At 40.6% G+C, this 18,029-nt stretch overlaps 1 protein-coding gene across 1 annotated transcript in view; it reads left to right on the top strand.

The window, feature by feature from the left end:
• SFMBT2 (Scm like with four mbt domains 2) overlaps window positions 1-18,029 on the top strand; it is a 175,882-nt gene that overhangs the window by 97,108 nt on the left and 60,745 nt on the right. Inside the window, exons 8-11 of the mRNA XM_088468906.1 lie at window positions 2,853-2,954; window positions 4,216-4,363; window positions 4,843-4,925; window positions 16,759-16,885. Of these exons, the coding sequence (XP_088325032.1) occupies window positions 2,853-2,954; window positions 4,216-4,363; window positions 4,843-4,925; window positions 16,759-16,885 (460 nt within the window). The remainder of the gene's footprint in view (window positions 1-2,852; window positions 2,955-4,215; window positions 4,364-4,842; window positions 4,926-16,758; window positions 16,886-18,029) is intronic.

Here is an 18,029-nt window from a genome sequence, read left to right as displayed (position 1 = left end):
ATGGGCAGTTGCCCAAGGGCCCCAGGATTCCAAGGGCCCGTGGTCGATAGCACCCCACCCATCGCATAGCTGCCACCGCTGATAGTCCTGCATGGGGAGGAGGCAGAGGCGGGTACTGGCTCAGGGGAGGAACTAGCGGTGGTGCATCCGGTGCATTGCACTGGAGCCTGCTGTGGTGCAGGGGCCCATAGCCGCTGCTGCACCCCCGCTAGTGTCCCCCGGGCCCCAAGTGTAGGGCAGATCGCAGTGAGAGCACAGTATACAGTACAAACACACAGCTGTTTGTTATAGCAGCCAATGAGAGTCAGACAGACTCTCATTGGCTGCTGTGTCGTCCACGGAGAGAGCAGGGTGGAGCTCACTCATGAGCTCCGCCTTCCAGCTCCCCCCACAGCGGGTGACGTCTCTCCCATCCCACAGTGCAGAGCGAGAGCGGGCCCAGAGGAGTGGACAGCGGCGGTCGTCGGCAGGAGCGGGTATCAGGTAAGTTGCTTCTTATTTTTTCGTGTGTGTGTCTAAGGGGGCACGGGGACTCAAAGAGCATAGGGGGGGTGCCACTTGGGGAACTATATAGGGGGCACTGTATGGGATTGGTGGTCGCTACTAGGGGCACTGTATAGGGGGGCCACTACTGGGGGCACTGTATGGGGAGGGTGGCCGCTACTGGGGGCACTGTATGGGGGGGACTACTACTGGGGGCAATGCATAGGGGGATTACTACTGGGGGCAATGCATGCGGGGACTACTACTGGGGCACTGCATAGGGGGATTACTACTGGGGGCAATGCATAGGGGGGACTGCTACTGGGGGCACTGCATAGGGGGACTACTACTGGGGGACCACTTCTGGGGGCACTGTATAAGGGGCACTACTGGGGGCACTGCATTGGAAATTTGTTGTACTGTACATGTTTAGACTGTGACTTGTGTTTTTTTCCTGTGTATTACTTCTGTTTTTCTGCCGATAGCCAACACAACCCCACCCCCCCTCCCCCGGCATAGCCTCCACCTATAGCATCCCTTCCTCGGCAGAGGATTGTTTAATAGGGGCCCCAGTGCATTGCTTTGCCCAGGGGCCTGCACTGCTGTTAAGACAGCCCTGTCTCACATGGAAGGATTTTTTTTATTAAATGGAGGCTGGTGTCTGGACAAATTTACACAGAGCACCTGTTTTTCTAGGCCTAGATATGATCCATTCAGCCTTATAATTAACATAGATATTGGCTACAACATTTGTTTCATCTGCTTTACAATAATTACAATGCATGATAGAATGATTTGTAAAAAATAGTACCAAAAGAAATTGGTGTCTTGAAACTCCAGTCACTTAGATTGATATGAATCAGCATGCAGCAGAGTCTGAAGAATGTGATGTTGTCTCTTAAAAATTCTGGTACATTTACATCTTTTACAGTTTATTTACTGTACGTCTGCTTTGAACCCATGCACTGCCAGTAAATGTTTTCTTTTGCTTGCTAGCATACTGGATTCAGCTAATCTACATTTTTTGTCTCTACTGACCCATGCTTTTACAGAACAAATGAGAAGACAAGGAAGTTAGGTTGCGATTAAAATATTAAACATTTACATAAAGGACTTCTAAGTTCAGTGGTCTTAAGTAGTATTTTCAGAGCAAGAGTAGTGCGACTAGTGACACGAAGAAAACACTGTAAGGAAAATTTCAGATGTAGAGAATATATCATTTAGCAGGAAAACTAAATGCTTGGAATACAATCAGGTGGTGTTTTTTAAGGAAGAAAATTGCAAGAGTCAAACACGCCCAGGATAGGATAAACATGGTCTATTCTGAAAATAAACCATTAATGTGTTAAATGGATTATGTAATGACTCTGAAGTCTGAATATATCCAATTGCTCTAGTTAATTAAACAGATTATTAAATTAGTCTTTATTTACCATCAACAAATTTAAGGTGATTTACTGCCATGTGTGAAAGCACAAATATACAGTAGACCATAACAACCTTATACTATGCCAGTGAAACACTGGTTGGTCATTAGTTTGAATGGTTGTTCATGCAATTATGCAATAACTACTTGAGCCCAGTGCCCTCAGTATCCCTTTACTTATCTGAACCCTATATACAGCAAACATTGCGAAGGTCTCCTTTTACACCTGAGCTAAAACCCGGGTTATTGCAGGGTTAACCCGGGTAGCACCCAGGTAACTTGCAGGGTTTTACACAGTAATAACCAGTGAAACCCTGTAGTGTAAACGGCGCAATCTGGGTCACGGTGACTTGGATCGTGGCGCATGCCTGCTGATTGGCTGGCTTCAGTGGCTCTTGGAGATGGACGTCATCTCCAAGTGTCCACTTGAACGCCGGAAAAGCCTGGTCTCAGCAGTCCCGGATTCTGGGTCGGTGCCCTGGAAATTCCGGGTCTGATCCGGATTGGGACCCTGTTCCAACCTCCGGGTCAGACCCGTAATTTCGGTATAAAAGCATTATTATATTCAGCACTTGGATGGATAGACTTTCTGTTTTCTTCGTTCTCTTATTAGAAGCTATACAAACTATATAATAATCTCTAGAATTAGGAGCTATTCTCTTTAAACTTTTCCAGTCCTATTATATCTGTAATAAAGATGTAATAGAACTTCTTCTACCAACCATTGTCAGTTTGGTACAATATCCAATACACAGTATTTGAATTCAAATGTATGTTTAGTATCCTACTAATATTGGTTTTATTTGATCACTGTTTGCATTGAATATTATTATCCTTATTCTATTTTAGTATTACATAATGCAGAAACCATCCATAAATACAGTGACTTCTTCTCTCTGAGTAGTTTGAGTAAGTTAATATTAATTGTAATTTACTTATAAAGGATCATGCTGACCTAAGGAACCATTCCTTCACTCTCGGGATGAAGGTGGAGGCAGTGGACCCAACAGAGCCTGCAAATATTCGTCCAGCAACTGTGACCAAGGTAAGTCACATTGGATCTCCTACTGTATATATTACATTGCCATTCATTAATATGCAAGCAGCAACAATAACATATACCAACATTATTGTGCTGTATGTACAAATTTTAGTTTCACCATTGGCTGCTACATTAGTGGAGCACAGGAAGAATAATTACTTTCTGGATAATTTTGTATACATTGTATTTATTCATTTGATAGTAAAAGCTATATGATTGACAGGATGACCTGCCCTGCCATTACAGAAATGTTACCCCTGAACAGCAGAGGATAGAGGATGGAGGATGAAGATATTTTAAAATGGATAAAATATTTAAACAAAATTACTTACCCATTATAACTAGAAAAGTGAGTTTAATCAGGGTTGCCATCTGCAGAAATTATGCATTTTACTAAATCCTAATTATGAAGAATATTATGAGTTGCATGCCATCCTTGGTAACAGTATTTATACAACAAGTGTGGTGTTAGGGGAAATGTGATTTTTTTTTTTTTCCCGAGATTGCTTCAGTTTTCTCAAATAGTCCAAGTCTAAAAGTAGCCAGTCACATTGGATCCTGGCAGGAGAGACCTGTAACTGGAGATCGAGGCCAGATCTTATTTAGCGGTATCTTCTACATGTAGAGACTGACCTAATTTCCCGGTTATATTTACTTATTGACAAGTCTATTTTAAAGTGAAAACTGTACATACAACCACCAATGTATTTTTATCCAGTTTTTCTTAATTAACAGAATATAATGTATGTATTTACAGCACAGCCCATGTAGCTTAGAGATGTGATGACTTTGGCAAAGTTCCCACAAATACTAATACAGCAGGAACCAGTCCAAATATATTCTAAGTTTTCTAAACTAATATGTGTATGTCATTTGAAATTGAAACTATTTATTACATTTTATCAACTTACGTACATTAACGTAACAGATATTTAAAAGAAAATTAACACTGGGCAACGCAGGAAGCGGGTAACCAAAGTATTCTGTAGAATATAATCAAATACTTTGTTAGTAATAGGCCACAAAATTTAAATTGTGCTAAAATTTGTGGTATGAGATCGATAAAAGCCTCCATTGATGGTGATACTGCTGAACTTTAGTTGTATTTTTACTTTAATATTTGTATTTTATTTAATGTTTTCTTCTGTATTTTTTTCCATTGTGCATAGACCTTTCTAAATACTGCATAAGAATGATAATATTTGTTCAACTGATCTTTCTCTACTTATTAATACAATATATCTACTTGTATTTTTGATTGTAGGTTTTTAACAGCCTTTATTTCCAAGTGACTATTGATGATTTGAGGCCAGAGGCTAGGGGCATCTCAATGCTTTGCCATGCTGATTCTTTGGGACTCCTGCCTGTACAATGGTGCCTTATAAATGGGGTTAATCTCACGTCTCCCAAAGGTCTGTAATACAGTCGTATAGCAGATAAAAATACCTTTTATTCATTGCAGCAAGTTTCTAATGCAATCACTCTGGCTTTATGCTGAGCCGTAAACACTGCACACAAATGTCTGGCACACAGTTTTTATTAGTGATTTTACTTTTAAGCAGAAAGTTACAGAAAAAAACAACACTTATTGTAACACTGCACTATTCATCTGAGAGTGTTAAAGGAAATTATACTAATGTCCTCATTTCATTGTAGTTCAGGCTGATTTGTTTGGCTGTGTACCTTAGTGAATTAAACTCTTTGCTTTGGTAGGATTTCTAAGCATTAAGGAGAATTCAGTAGCGAATACATAATGTAATAATGTATAGAAAAATGTATTGCATTGACTTTCATTTTGACTGCAAATTTGAGATTCCATAGATTATTGACAGTCAAAAATCAGACAGGCGTAAAATGTACACATTAGTGCTTAAAGTGTCTCTACATGCAGGTTATCCGGAGCAGGACTTTGACTGGGCGGATTACCAGAAACAGTGTGGCGCAGAGGCAGCACCCCATACATCCTTCAGAAATGTAAGTCCAACACCTTGTGTGATCCCATTCTTAATGGTGTTTTAAGTGAAAACATGTCTCACAGGGAATCTTGTACAAGTGTAATGACTAAATCTGGGACAGGAACATTTTAAGACTCAATGGTAAAAGTTTTATATAAGTTATTTTCTGCCTAGCATTTTATGCTACTTCTTTATTGTGTTCTGCAGAGCTGGCCAATGTGTTTGTTAGTAATTCAGCTGAAATAAATTTCCCTTCACTGTTTTCTGCCAATATGTTATAAATGCATGCACAGAAAACTACCATCTAATGGGAGAATACAATTATTTTTAAGATGCATTTAACTATGGCCAGAGCTCCTTACTGAGTTTAATCTTCATCTCCTGCATGTCCGGGACATCCTCAGTTCTGTAGACAGACACCTAGGAGAGCATGACCTGTACCGTATCTGACTTTGGGAATGTTTACAGCTTAGCCAGTCAAATAAGCTGTAAGTGACAGAGATAGCGACATGATGTGAGGATAGGATAGTGGAGGGAGCAAACTCTTATAACAGTACACTAGTGATTTAAAGACGCCTGATGCAGAAAATTGTCGTATAAAACACAACTGTATATGAAATGAATCATTCCACTAATTATCTATGGTATAAATTACAAGATGCCATGACTCACATTATTTACGGAGCAGCATTACGTGTCTTCAGCAATGTACCACCAATCCTTAATTGGCTTCTTGAACTCTGTAATTTATTTGAAAATTCTATGATTCTTATAAAGTGTATGATATATGGTACAAGGCAAACATAGCTGAGTGTGATAATCACCCTTCTGAAATGTAATTATTTAGCTAACTTTAATAATTCAGGGTTATTTTGGGTGTTATTTTAATCTTTGTAAATAATAAAATAATTTGCAACATTTGGCTACTGTTCTCTAGGATACAGAGTTGTTGGGCAGGTCATCTAAGCACATCACACATGGGGTGTTTTATAAACATATGGAGCAGTGTGCTCAGCTACATTGATGCTGTATCTCCTGGCAACCAATCAGATGCTTGTCTTCATTTTTGTATGGCACACTATAAAAAGTAAAGTTATATGATTGGTCACTGCATTTAAACACATTAGTACAACTTTATTTATTTTATTAAATAAGCCTCAATGTCCACTCTATGATGATCTTTATAAAACATAACCTCCAGCATGATAGTTTTCTGAATATAGTTAGTAGTAGTATTTTTTTGTATTTTGACCATATTTACCTAATCTCTCGGAATGTCCGTGAGACTCCTGTATCTTGGGGAAGAAGATGCTTCCCACTCAATTCCCCAGTGAAGTGGGCAAGTCGGGGCTCGATGATGTAATTTGCATTGAATTGCATCATTGTGGCCCCTCTAACTGCTATTCCACTAATAATGACATTGTGACCTGAGGGATGGAGCCACTATTAGGTCGTCATAACTACTAACCCTCCCCCTGGTGCCTAACCCTAACTTTCTCCCTGGTGCCTAACCCTCCTCCAAGTGCCTAAACCCAACCCTAGCCTAACCCTAATCCTCCCCCTAGTGCCTAACCCTAACCTTCCCCCTCTCCCGCAGCCTAACCCTATCCTTAAAAAAACATAATATACATGTGTCGACCATTTTTGTGTCAACAATATGTGTCAACCATTTGAACATGTCAACCATTTGAACATGTTGACCTGTTAACCTTCTTGACCTGCACTGTCAACATTTTGTACCTATTGACCGTTTGTACCTGTCAACCTATTGCATATCGACCATCTGGTGTCGACCAATTGACTGTCAACCTTTACATTGACGATCTTCTATCTGTATACCATTCAAGTGAACGCGGGCCTAAACCATCTCCCACCCCTTAGCGGTCACGCCCATTGTGCCACACCTATCTCTTACATTGATGATGTCAATAAATTATATTTTTGTTATTTCTCATCATAACTTGACAAAGTGCAGGTTATTTCTACGGGGTTTCCACTACAAACTCATAGAGTTTTCAGTAGTTTTTGATTCAACTTGGAACAAACAGACATACACAACCTTCTAATAATAGTGGTGTATATACATACAATATAAATATTCATAAATATATATATATATATATATATATATATATTAAAGATGAGGGGGTCTGGTTCTCAGAGAACTGGCCCCACCCGAACTTCACAATCCGGGCCAGGATCCGAGTCCGGCTCGGGATTTCCCACCTAACTCGGATCCTAAAATGAGGCAAAACGTCATCACCGCTGTCAGATTCTCGCGGGTTTTGGATTGTATATAAGTCCCTCCCCGCGGTGATCGGCACCATTTGCTTGCTGAGTGTCAGGCTGTGCCTTGTCCAAGGGGGATGAAGTTTAAAAAAAAAAAGTTACAAATTCTTTTTTGTGCTGTACCCCACATTGTGACGCTATCAAAGTGTGTAGGGTTATCATGGGTTTATCATACTGCAGTGTATAATTCGTAAAGTATTGTGAGTGACGCTGTCGGTCAGTAATACCGCAGTGTAATATATTCATAAAAAATATTGTGACGCAGTGTAATATTCAACACGTATTGTGACACTGTACGTGGTAGCACTGTGTATTCATAAAAAATATTGTGACACTGTAAGTGGTAGCGCAGTGTAATATATTCATAACAATTATTGTGACACTAAGGGATAGCGTAGTGTAGTCATAAAAATTATTGTGACACTGTAATTGAAAACGCAGGAGATGCTTTCTGTAGCCCGCAAAATATCTGGACATTTTCACTATTCAGCAGGTGCTTATAGATTATTGCAGCACCTGCAAGAAATGTTGAATTTGCCCTGTCACCAGCTGAAGCAAGAGGTCGATACAAGGTGGGACTGCACCCTTTATATGCTTCAGCGGATGGAGGGACAGCAAAAAGCCATCCAATGCTACACAATGAACTATGACATAGGAAGAGGAGGGGGAATGTACCTTACTCAAGCTCAGTGGAAAATACTTTCCGTGTTGTGCAAAGTGCTGAAACCCTTTGAAGTAGTCACCTGTGAAGTGAGTTCAGACACTGTCAGCTTGAGTCAGGTAATTCCCCTAATTAGACTGTTGGAAAAGCAGGTTGAGAAACTAAAGGGGAGCTGAAATGAAGCGATTCCGCTAAGTATGTCGGACTTGTAGATCAAGTCCTTTTTTCACTTCGCCAGGATCCAGGATCCAAGGGTTTTCAGAATCTTACAATCAGATCAATAAATGTTGGCGACCGAGCTGGTTTCTAGGTTTAAGTCATACATTGTGTCTTTCTTCCCAGCGGATAAAAATCTGAAGAGATGCAAAGAGCTGTTGGTAAAGAAATTGTCAGCTCAAGCGACATGTGATTTAGTGATGGCAATTTCTTCAGTTTCACCAGCAAGTGCGTTTGCCAGGAAAAAACTAAACTTTCCCCCAAAAAAGACCCACTGGTGATGCAGCTGAGTCAACACAACCAAGGTTTGACATCTGGTCGGGTCTAAAAGAATTGCCTACAATTAATAAGAGCCCTACCGTAACTCCATCAGATACAGAGGACTATTTTGATGATAGCATCCAAATAGGCATTTCACATAGTCCTTTTCACTACTAGCAGGAAAAAAAGGCAATTTAGAGGCCCTTGCACACACTGGCTTTGCTTTACTTGAGCTGCCCTCCCTCCAGTGTATGAGTTTTCAGCACAGCTGGGAACCTTGTCAGCGATCGGCTAGGAGGCTACTTCCTCAGAATGTGGAAAAGATAATGTCCATCAAAATGAACTACAAATTTCACGAGGAAGGCCATTACCCCCAATTACATCCAAAAATGACTGAGGCACCTGAGGCTGTAAAGGTGGATTTCAGCGGGGATGAATTAATATTGTGTGGGTGAGCAATTGGATGATGATGGTGACAAAATCTTACCTCTGTAAAGCCAGTTTGTGCACGGAGAGATCAATGTCAGCTGCCCATTGGTAGCTTATTCTGTGGGGCCCAAACAAACCAATCGCTTCAGCCACAATTGGTTTGTTTATTGCTGAAGTGATTGGTTTGTTAAACTGTACATGTCCTGTTACTATATACAAAATAAGGGTGGGTGGAAGGGCCCAATCACCTCTTATTTTTGCATTATGTGCTGTTTGGGGCATTGCTGCCTGACATTTTTAATTGTATACTTTATTAAACTGCCATCCTGTCTGCCACTGCAGTGCCACTCTGTGCCATGTTGGAAGCTGAACTACCACATATTAGTGGCGCCCACTGCTGTCTCTTAGCTTAGTCAGCCATCTAACTCGATGCAATCTTTTGGCCTAAACTGGCTGAAATCTATATGAGCTGTGAGTTGGTCAAAGTTGACTGGAAATGACTGGAAATAAATGTTATTGAGGTTAATATTACTGTAGGAACAATAACAGGCCCAAATTATGTGATTTCAGCTGTTTTTTATGATATTTTAGAAAAAATACAAATCCAAAACCAAAAGCCAAAACCAACACGCAATCCAGATCCAAAACCTTGAAGGAGATACAGATCCAACACCAAAAGACGGGGGTCGGCGCACATCCCTAATGTATATATATATATATATATATATACATACATACATAATATTAATCTTATATATAAAATTCATTTATTCTGTCTGTGCGGTTATGTATTCGGACACCCCTGTACTGATTGGGATGAAACCAACACGAGGTGGTCCAGTTGGATCCTGGACAGATTTTAGAAGTGGGGTTAGGTACGCTGGGCAGAACTTTGACACAGGCGCCTGTTCTCAGCCTTCCACTGACATGCACCAAAAAAAGGCCAACAGGCCACTCATTGTGTAGTTAATTGATGTTTAAAAATTATAAAACTGGATTAAAACTCCTTACAATAAAAAAACTTGTCACTATGCACATTACGGAACCTGTCCCCCCAGAATCCGCAGTCATTCAACCTCACACAAATTTGAGTGCAAGCTCCTTGTAGGTTATGTGAAATCTCCTCAAAAGGACAGTGAATCAATTAGAGATCGGTCACCACCCAACATGTTCCGCTTGTGACAGCTTTATCATGGATATCAACTGATGAAGCTTTCAAAAGTGGAACATGATGAATGGTAAAGAAAAATAACCAAAACATACAGGATTGTGTTTAATTTACTATAGTGTTTTCAAGTATGTAATGTTATTTGTATGTTTGAGCCAGTGGCTAAGTGGTATAATTGTAATATATATATATATATATATATATAATTATAGCATACGTGCCAACTTTTCTGCCCACTCCTCCTTGGAAAAAGTATGCAATCTGTGTAAGATGGCAAAAGACACGTCTGATAGGAGTGACCTGGGTCGTGCATCCTTATGCTTTATCTGCAACTTTACACCGATTCCTTTGTGACAAAAACAAACCCTATTTCTAAGTACCTAGTACACTATTTGCGGACTAAGGGCCTGATTCAGAGTTGGGAACAGAGTAAGTTGTAGCAAGTAACTGTGTACCTGGACAAACCATGTAGCAATGCAAGGGGAGCAAATACATAAAAAAAAATGTTGTGTGTTGTAAATAAATACTGGCTGCTTTTTCCTGTAGCTTACAAATGCTGGACTGCTTTATTTTTACACTGCATTTTAGATTTCATTTTGGAACACCCCTCCCAAATCTAATGGTGGGTACACACTATACAGATACAGCTGCAGATCAAGTGATATATATCTGTTCGTACACACTGAACAACCATCATCTGTGTGTGGGTCCCGGTGGCCAGGGGTTGTGTCCCGGTGGGCGGGGGGCGTGCTCCGCCCCCCTCCTCGCAGCTGCTGTGTGTGTACGGGCGGTTTGCAGACTGCCCATACACACCTGCCGATGGACAGATATGTCTGCACGCCTTTGCAGGGGCGTGCATAAATTATCCACTGCGATCCCATATGCAGTCTGAAGTCTCATAGCGTGTTTGGATGTTAGCAATTTCCGAGTAAGGTCAGGGCTTGTGCAAGTGTGCGTGAGGCTGCCATGGTACTCGATTGCACCGATGGTTACGCTATTCTGCTAAACATTACGGATGTGTGTAAGGTAAAGTGGGTGTCCTTATTTTGTGCTGAGTTTGCATTGTGATCACAATGGATTAGCTTGCTATAGCAATTGAACTGCGTGTGTACACAAAATTGCGATCCATAGTGAGGAGGCGGTTAAATGCACCATGCCTTATTATAGAATATTCTGACCAATGTCACCCGCCTGTTACAGTGACAGGGAGGAAAGTACTGCTGGAAGACTAGACAGGGATAGTGTGCAGTGGTGACAGATAGATGTAACCTATGTAACCTTCCAGTTTAAGTAAAACATTTTATTTGTGGAGTGCTTAGATGGGAAGTGTGTTGTATTAAGTGTTGGTACTGTTGGTAGGGCTGGATTAATAATGGGGTAATGGTACCGCAGCCCCAGGCTACATCTCAAAATGGGCCCATCAGCAGTGTGGCACGACATAACTTAATAATGGGGTAAAATTGGGCACATGAGTAACTGTTTTTAGTATTGAATAGGGCCAAGCTTGTCCGCTTAGATAAGCTTCCATCCTGTGTGCACTGCAGTGTGCTCCAGCTCCACCCTCAAGTCCACCATATGACGTATGATGATGTCACACTCTGCCGCCTGCTCTGTGCTGGCAGAGACTTGGGGGTCTATTAAGTAAACATAAAAAAAGGCTTTCCTCCAGCATTATTGCTAAAGTCTAAAATATAGAGAAATACTATTTCTCTATATTTAGTATAGAGAAAAGTGATTTCTCCTCTTTTTCATTTGTCTGTGAAGTCACAGCAGGCCCCGTTTTCTCCTCACTGGGACATCATCATGCCTTTATTGCAGGTTCTGTCCCAGCAGGAGTTTTATTATAAATACAGTATGTTATTGCACGTTGATAAACCTTTACTTATCCTTTAACTGTAATTGTTTTCTTCACAATATGCAAGCAATAGTTATGCGTCTAGAAGACAGCAGTTCTACATTGCTTTTTTACAAAAATGTAATCATAACACAAACAAAAAGAAAGAACAATTTGCATGTAACATGCAGAACAAGACAAGTAATGATATACTGAAGTTTTACTGTGCAGTTGCACTGTATAAAAAAAGGGAAATTGCTATTGGCACATATTCAGCGGAATATCCCTAAAATTAGACTATCTGTTGAAATCAGGGACAGGTGGCAACTATCATTATAATACATGCTGTGAACAATACATTTATGGATGAATAGAACTTGTGCTGACAACACATTGAGATTAAAGCATTTCTTGGTAGAGAAAACATACTGACTTCCTCACCAGTATACTTCCTCAAATAAAGATAAATAGGCTCTTCTAATGTTTGTGTTTAGGGTTATATCATTTAACTAAAGTGCTTTACATAACGCCCACAAAATTTTAAAACAAGAATTTCTCCTCAGTGTACTTCCTCATAGCTTACTAACAATCTGATTTAAAACTTAACTGCATATACTGTAAATCTATGCTACAAAGGTTATCGGCTCAGAAAAAGTGTTGAGCCCTTTGCTATCAGATATTCCCAAATGCAAATCCCTGAGAAAAACACAGACTTGTTCTCATGTCCTTTATAATAATATCCTAAAATCACATATAGGAAAGTTTCACAAAGGGTTAAATCATTATTGGATCAGCTACTTATGCAAGTTCATGGCTCTGGATTGTTATGGGACAATTAAACCTGTACAAGTTATAATTTCCAAGACAATATAAATGCTTTAATATAGGTTGCAGGTCTCTGAGATGATTTTTATATATCCATAATAGTTTTCTGTAGGAGGTGCATTATTCCTTACAATATATGTTTTCCTAATAAACACTGATGTGATGACATCAGAACCCACTGTTTATTTATACAGATATAATGTATTAGAATAAATAAATCTGACAGGTTCTCTTTGAACAGCATTCATCTCAAGAAGCCTTCTATAGCAGTTTTAGGTAAACATTGAGCCATTGTTGACCCTTTGTTACCTTGGTCAACACAATTTATCTCTTTGTGTTATTGTGATGCTGCACTGCAGTACTCCCTGTGTTGTGTAATACGTGTGTCATATAAACATAGTACTATTTATATTAATTTTATACACACTGGTTACTAAAATAATAAAATTGGTAATTCAGGGTTGTCAGCCGGCCTTATTATGGCTGAACATAATTTGAGACGTGCACTGCCTCAAAATGGAACCAATATTGTGTATTTACAATATCTAAATACAAAAAGCTGTATTAACCATGCATATGTGGATACTTCGAGGGCAATGTACTAGTCTCCGATATTACAAAACTGTCACGATTATACCAATTTTCTGGCAAATTTCAAGTCACCGTATGTAATAAAATACGAATATACACAGTCACCAGAATCAACCTTGACTTGATTCAAGTTACAGTCTCTTTTTTTTAATGTTATACATACAAATCGTCAGTTGTAATAGATAGCGAGTTTATAACTCACTGGAAATGTACCAGAGAAAGTCGCTGAATAAAAGAGGTCCCTCTGGCCGGCAAAATAGCTGCAGTGTAAAAATAAATAAAAAAGCATAGCAACCCCACAAAAGTAAAATCAGCCTTAGAGCTTCAGCTTAGGCTGGCATTAGATAAAAAATAATGGAGACAAAGAGCATGGGTCCCCCTGAAATTTCCATTACCATTATAGCAGGGAAACACGTGACATGGGATGCTCCTGCCATAGTGGAAACCAACTCTAAGCCTCTCAGCACAGTGCTGCATGCCTCCCAACTGTCCCGCATTCAGCAGGACAGTCCCATTTTTCTGGGACTGTCCTGCTGTCCCACTCGCAGGCCGCAGTGTCCCGCAGTGGGAGGGAAGTTGGGGGAAACACAAATCGCTGCTTTGCATAGCAGAGCAGCGGACTAGAAGAAGTAGAATAGATACCATTTTTTCCTCATTCTCCTTGATCTCTCTACTGCTTTCGACACTGTGGACCACCCTCTCCTGCTGCATGTTCTTCACTCCCTTGGTGTACATGACACTGCCCTCTCCTGGCTGTCATCCTACCTCTCTGACCAATCTTTCTCGGTTTCCTCTCATGACTCCTCTCCCCCCCCCCCCACAGCCTCTTACAGTAGGTGTTCCTGAAGGTTCTGTTCTTGGACCTCTCCTATTCTCCCTCTATACTTCCTCTCTAGGTGAACTCATCAGCTCTTTTGACCTCCATTATCATCTCTATGCTGATTATACTCAAATCTACCTTTCCTCCCCTGATCTCTCCCCCTCTCTTCTGACTTGTATCTTCAACTGTCTCTCTGCTATCTCTTCTTGGATGTCCCAGCGATTTCTTAAACTTAATATGCCTAAGACAGAGCTGATCGTCTTCCCACCCTCCCACATAACCTCGTCTCCCACTATTTCTTTATCAATTAATGGCATAGCTATCTCATCTTGCCCCAAAGTGGGCTGTCTTGGAGTTATCCTGGACTCATCCCTCTCCTTCAAACCACATATCCAGAACCTTTCGCAGTCCTGTCATTTCCATCTAAAAAATATTTCCAAGATCAAACCCTATCTCACCCAGGTTGCTACTAAAACCCTCATACACTCACTGGTCATCTCTAGATTGGACTACTGTAACCTCCTCCTATCTGGCCTCCCCAAATCACATCTCCTCTCCAATCTGTCCTTAATGCTGCTGCACGGCTTAACTTCCTCTCCAAACACTCTACATCTGCCTCCCCTCTCCTACAAGCCCTCCACTGGCTTCCCTTCCCTTTCAGAACCCAATTTAAGGTTCTCACGCTCGCTTGCAAAGCCCTCACCCAATCTTCTCCCATTGACATCTCTGATCTCATCTCCCTTCACTCTCCTGTCTGCTCTCTTCGTTCAACTAATGCACGCTGCCTTTCATGCCAACTGATTACTTCCTCCCACTCCCGCCCAAAGATTTTGCCTGCTCTGCTCCCCACCTTTGGAACTCTCTCTCACTCCCCATCAGACTCTCCACCTCTTTGCAATCCTTCAAACGGGCTCTCAAGACCCACTACTTCATCAAAGCCTTCCAGCAATCATCCTAACTCGCTGCTACATGCTCCTTCCTCCCCGTCTACCCCATCTGTGTCAAACCTGTTTGTCTGCCCCTCCCTTTTAGAATGTAAGCTCTTACGAGCAGGGCCCTCTACCCTTCTGTGCTTCTCCCTACTTTAGGTTCATCTACTTCTTACTCACCACTAGGGCACCTAACACTTGGTTGCTCTTGCTCTGTTGCTTATCTGGGTGTTATGGTCGCTAATGTAGTAATGTATATTATCCATGTCCTGGTCTTGTATTGTTCTGTAAGTCATTGGTCAACAATTTGTTTATGTACTTTGTAAGGTGCTGCGGAACACTTGTGGCGCCATATAAATAAATTATAGTAATAATAATAAATAATAATGCCATGCGCATGCGCACGGCATCTATTCACTAATGTAGGGAGATCCTGCGGGCTGCTCGTCATCTCAGAGAGTGCTGGGTATGTCCCCATAGTGATGCCAGTGGGGGTTCCACAAGGCTCCGCCGTGTTTTATCACAGCTCCACCCCCTTTACAGTAAGCCACGCACACCATTTTCAGACGCGCAAAATGTCCAGAATGGTTAGAATTAAAAGTTGTGAGGTATGGGACTGGTGTCACTTGGGAAATGGGGCCCACAAAAAAAATATGACACACACCCCTGCCTGCACTGGTAGCATTAGGAGCTAGGGCTATTCCCTTCACTACTTGCGGTGAGTGTGGGGTTCATAATTATTTGTATAAAATAATTAATATTTGTATTTACTGAGCACCTAGTGATTCCAGTCATGCCTAATTTTAAGGGCTTGACTTGACATGCTGTCACTTGGAGTACCACAAGTGGCAACATGCCCTGGCAGGCAGGGCCCGCTGGCACCTCTAAAGATTATATTACAAAAAACACAGTACACTGACACTGTAGTCAAAGTATTTTATTAAATAAATATACCCTGAGACCACTAGTTCTCCCATTTTTTATTCACGTAATTAATTTGGGAAGGGACCTCTTTTGTCCATATAGGCACCCCGTTCATTTTGCAAAACAGTGTAACAATGCATTGCTGCTCCAATAGTGAACAGATGTGCTCTGATGGTCAGAGCAACCTTTAGCTTTCAACCCAGTTCATGTAGGGTACACCGGTGTGGCTTATTTATATCTGTATTGGAGCTGACATTAAGATGGTTGTTCAGTGGGAGATCTTATTTCACCATGACTGGCAAATGTACTCAGATTATTTACTAAAACTTCTAAAACAGACAAGCAGTGGTGTTGCTCATAGCAACAAATCAGATACTAGCTATCATTTCTCTGTTGCATTCTAGAAAATGATACACAGAGTGTGATTATAAAAATCACCAGTGTTCAAAGGTTCCCAATTAGACAAATTATGTATACATTGTACTTTTATTAGGCGGCAGTGTACTGAAAAGCAGGGTTAATATATGGGGTGTAAAGAGGCAGAGTCAGAGGGACTGGGCTTTAGGATACGTTCTCTCTTGTAAGAGGACAGGGAATGTGATATCAGGTAATTTGACTACATTAGGGACCAATAAGAAATGTTCCCCATTTCATGGATGCCCAGAGATATTTATGTGACTGGTATGAAAAGAAAACTCTTATCAGTTCTACAACACAATATCAAATTCACTTGGGTACATCAAAAATAAAAAATTAATCCCTTTGAAATTGATGCCATGCAAAAATGTGATAGTCGTGATTGCACTAGGGTAACATTGTGTATGTACCACTAACAGGGAAACGTTTGCTGAATATTCGTTTTGTGTTTGCAGATTATGTGATCCTAATTACATTTTTTGTTTCAGACATCAAACTCGCGTGGTTTTACCAGAAATATGAAACTGGAAGCAGTTAACCCAAATAATCCATCAGAAATCTGTGTTGCTTCTGTTACCAAAGTAAAAGGGAGATTAATTTGGCTTCACCTTGAAGGTAGATACATCTTGGTTTATTTTATTTCCATATCTAAATTGGACTAGTTTCATTTTATGTTACAAACAGATTCTTACATTTTTTTTTAAACATTAGTTTTTATTGTTTTAGTTTCTTATACTTTTATTAAATGAAAATTGTAAAAATAAGGTAATGCATTCTTATCTTCTTTTGAAAAAGTATTTCAGGTTGATTGTGTAAGCAACGCCTATGAGCGATGCTGAAGAGAGCGTTTACTGCTCTGTCCAAGAGAAGTGTCATAAAATGGACTTATGTCAAAAGACAGCTCTGATGTTTCTTTCTTTTCCAAGTTATATAACGGCTAGTAAGCTGCAAATATTATAGGAGAATGTGCCTTGAACGAAGTATTTACGTTTTGAAAACCATATGCAGTTAACACAGTAGCTGAGGCACACTGCTGCACTGTGCAGTCTGATGCGTTTTCTAAGGGCCAGACGAGATAGGACGGGCTGGATGATAAGTGGGGGTGGGCTAAAGAGCAAGTGAGGTGAATGGATAATGAGTGGGGGTGATGCTGACAAGAGAGGGAGGGTCATAGGAGTGGTGGTGGGTCCCTTTGTCTTAAGTGCCCTGCCCCCCCAAAACGTAATAGAGCCCTGACAGGAGCACACATTTACATTAAGTCAACATACTATCTTGGGCACATATCTCCTGTAATCCATAATACATTCTCATGTAGCCATCAGTGTGCTGTAAAGTTGCTTCCATTTTCTTGTGGTGTACATCCTACTTATTCTTATCCCCAGTGTTTCCTCCATTGTGGGTAGAGAGTGATGATGTCCCACCTGGCCTGGCCTCAGGGAGATTCCTAGACTGTTCTCTCAGTCAAAGAGATTAACACTATTTCAGGAAGTCTCCCTGAATGTTAGGCAAGTCAACAATAGTATGAGGTAATGGTTTTCCGTTAAACACTTTTTATGTGACTATTACTGTCTGTAACCCAAGGCTGTATAATCAGGTAAAATGAAATGTAGAATTAAAGCATGTGATCTGGGCAGATGCATTAATTAGTCAAGTGCCTTGGCAGTATAATATACAGTATATATGGGGAGTCTGGCTTTGATGACTTAGTGCTCACTAGTGAAGTAACATACATGCAAAATTAACACAATTTATAGGAAAA

Source organism: Taudactylus pleione, unplaced genomic scaffold (genome assembly GCF_031769625.1).
Source record: "Taudactylus pleione unplaced genomic scaffold, aTauple2 ptg000086l, whole genome shotgun sequence".
Classification (NCBI taxonomy): Eukaryota; Metazoa; Chordata; class Amphibia; order Anura; family Myobatrachidae; genus Taudactylus; species Taudactylus pleione.
Note: the sequence above shows the minus strand (reverse complement) of the source record. Positions and strands in the feature narration are given on the sequence as shown.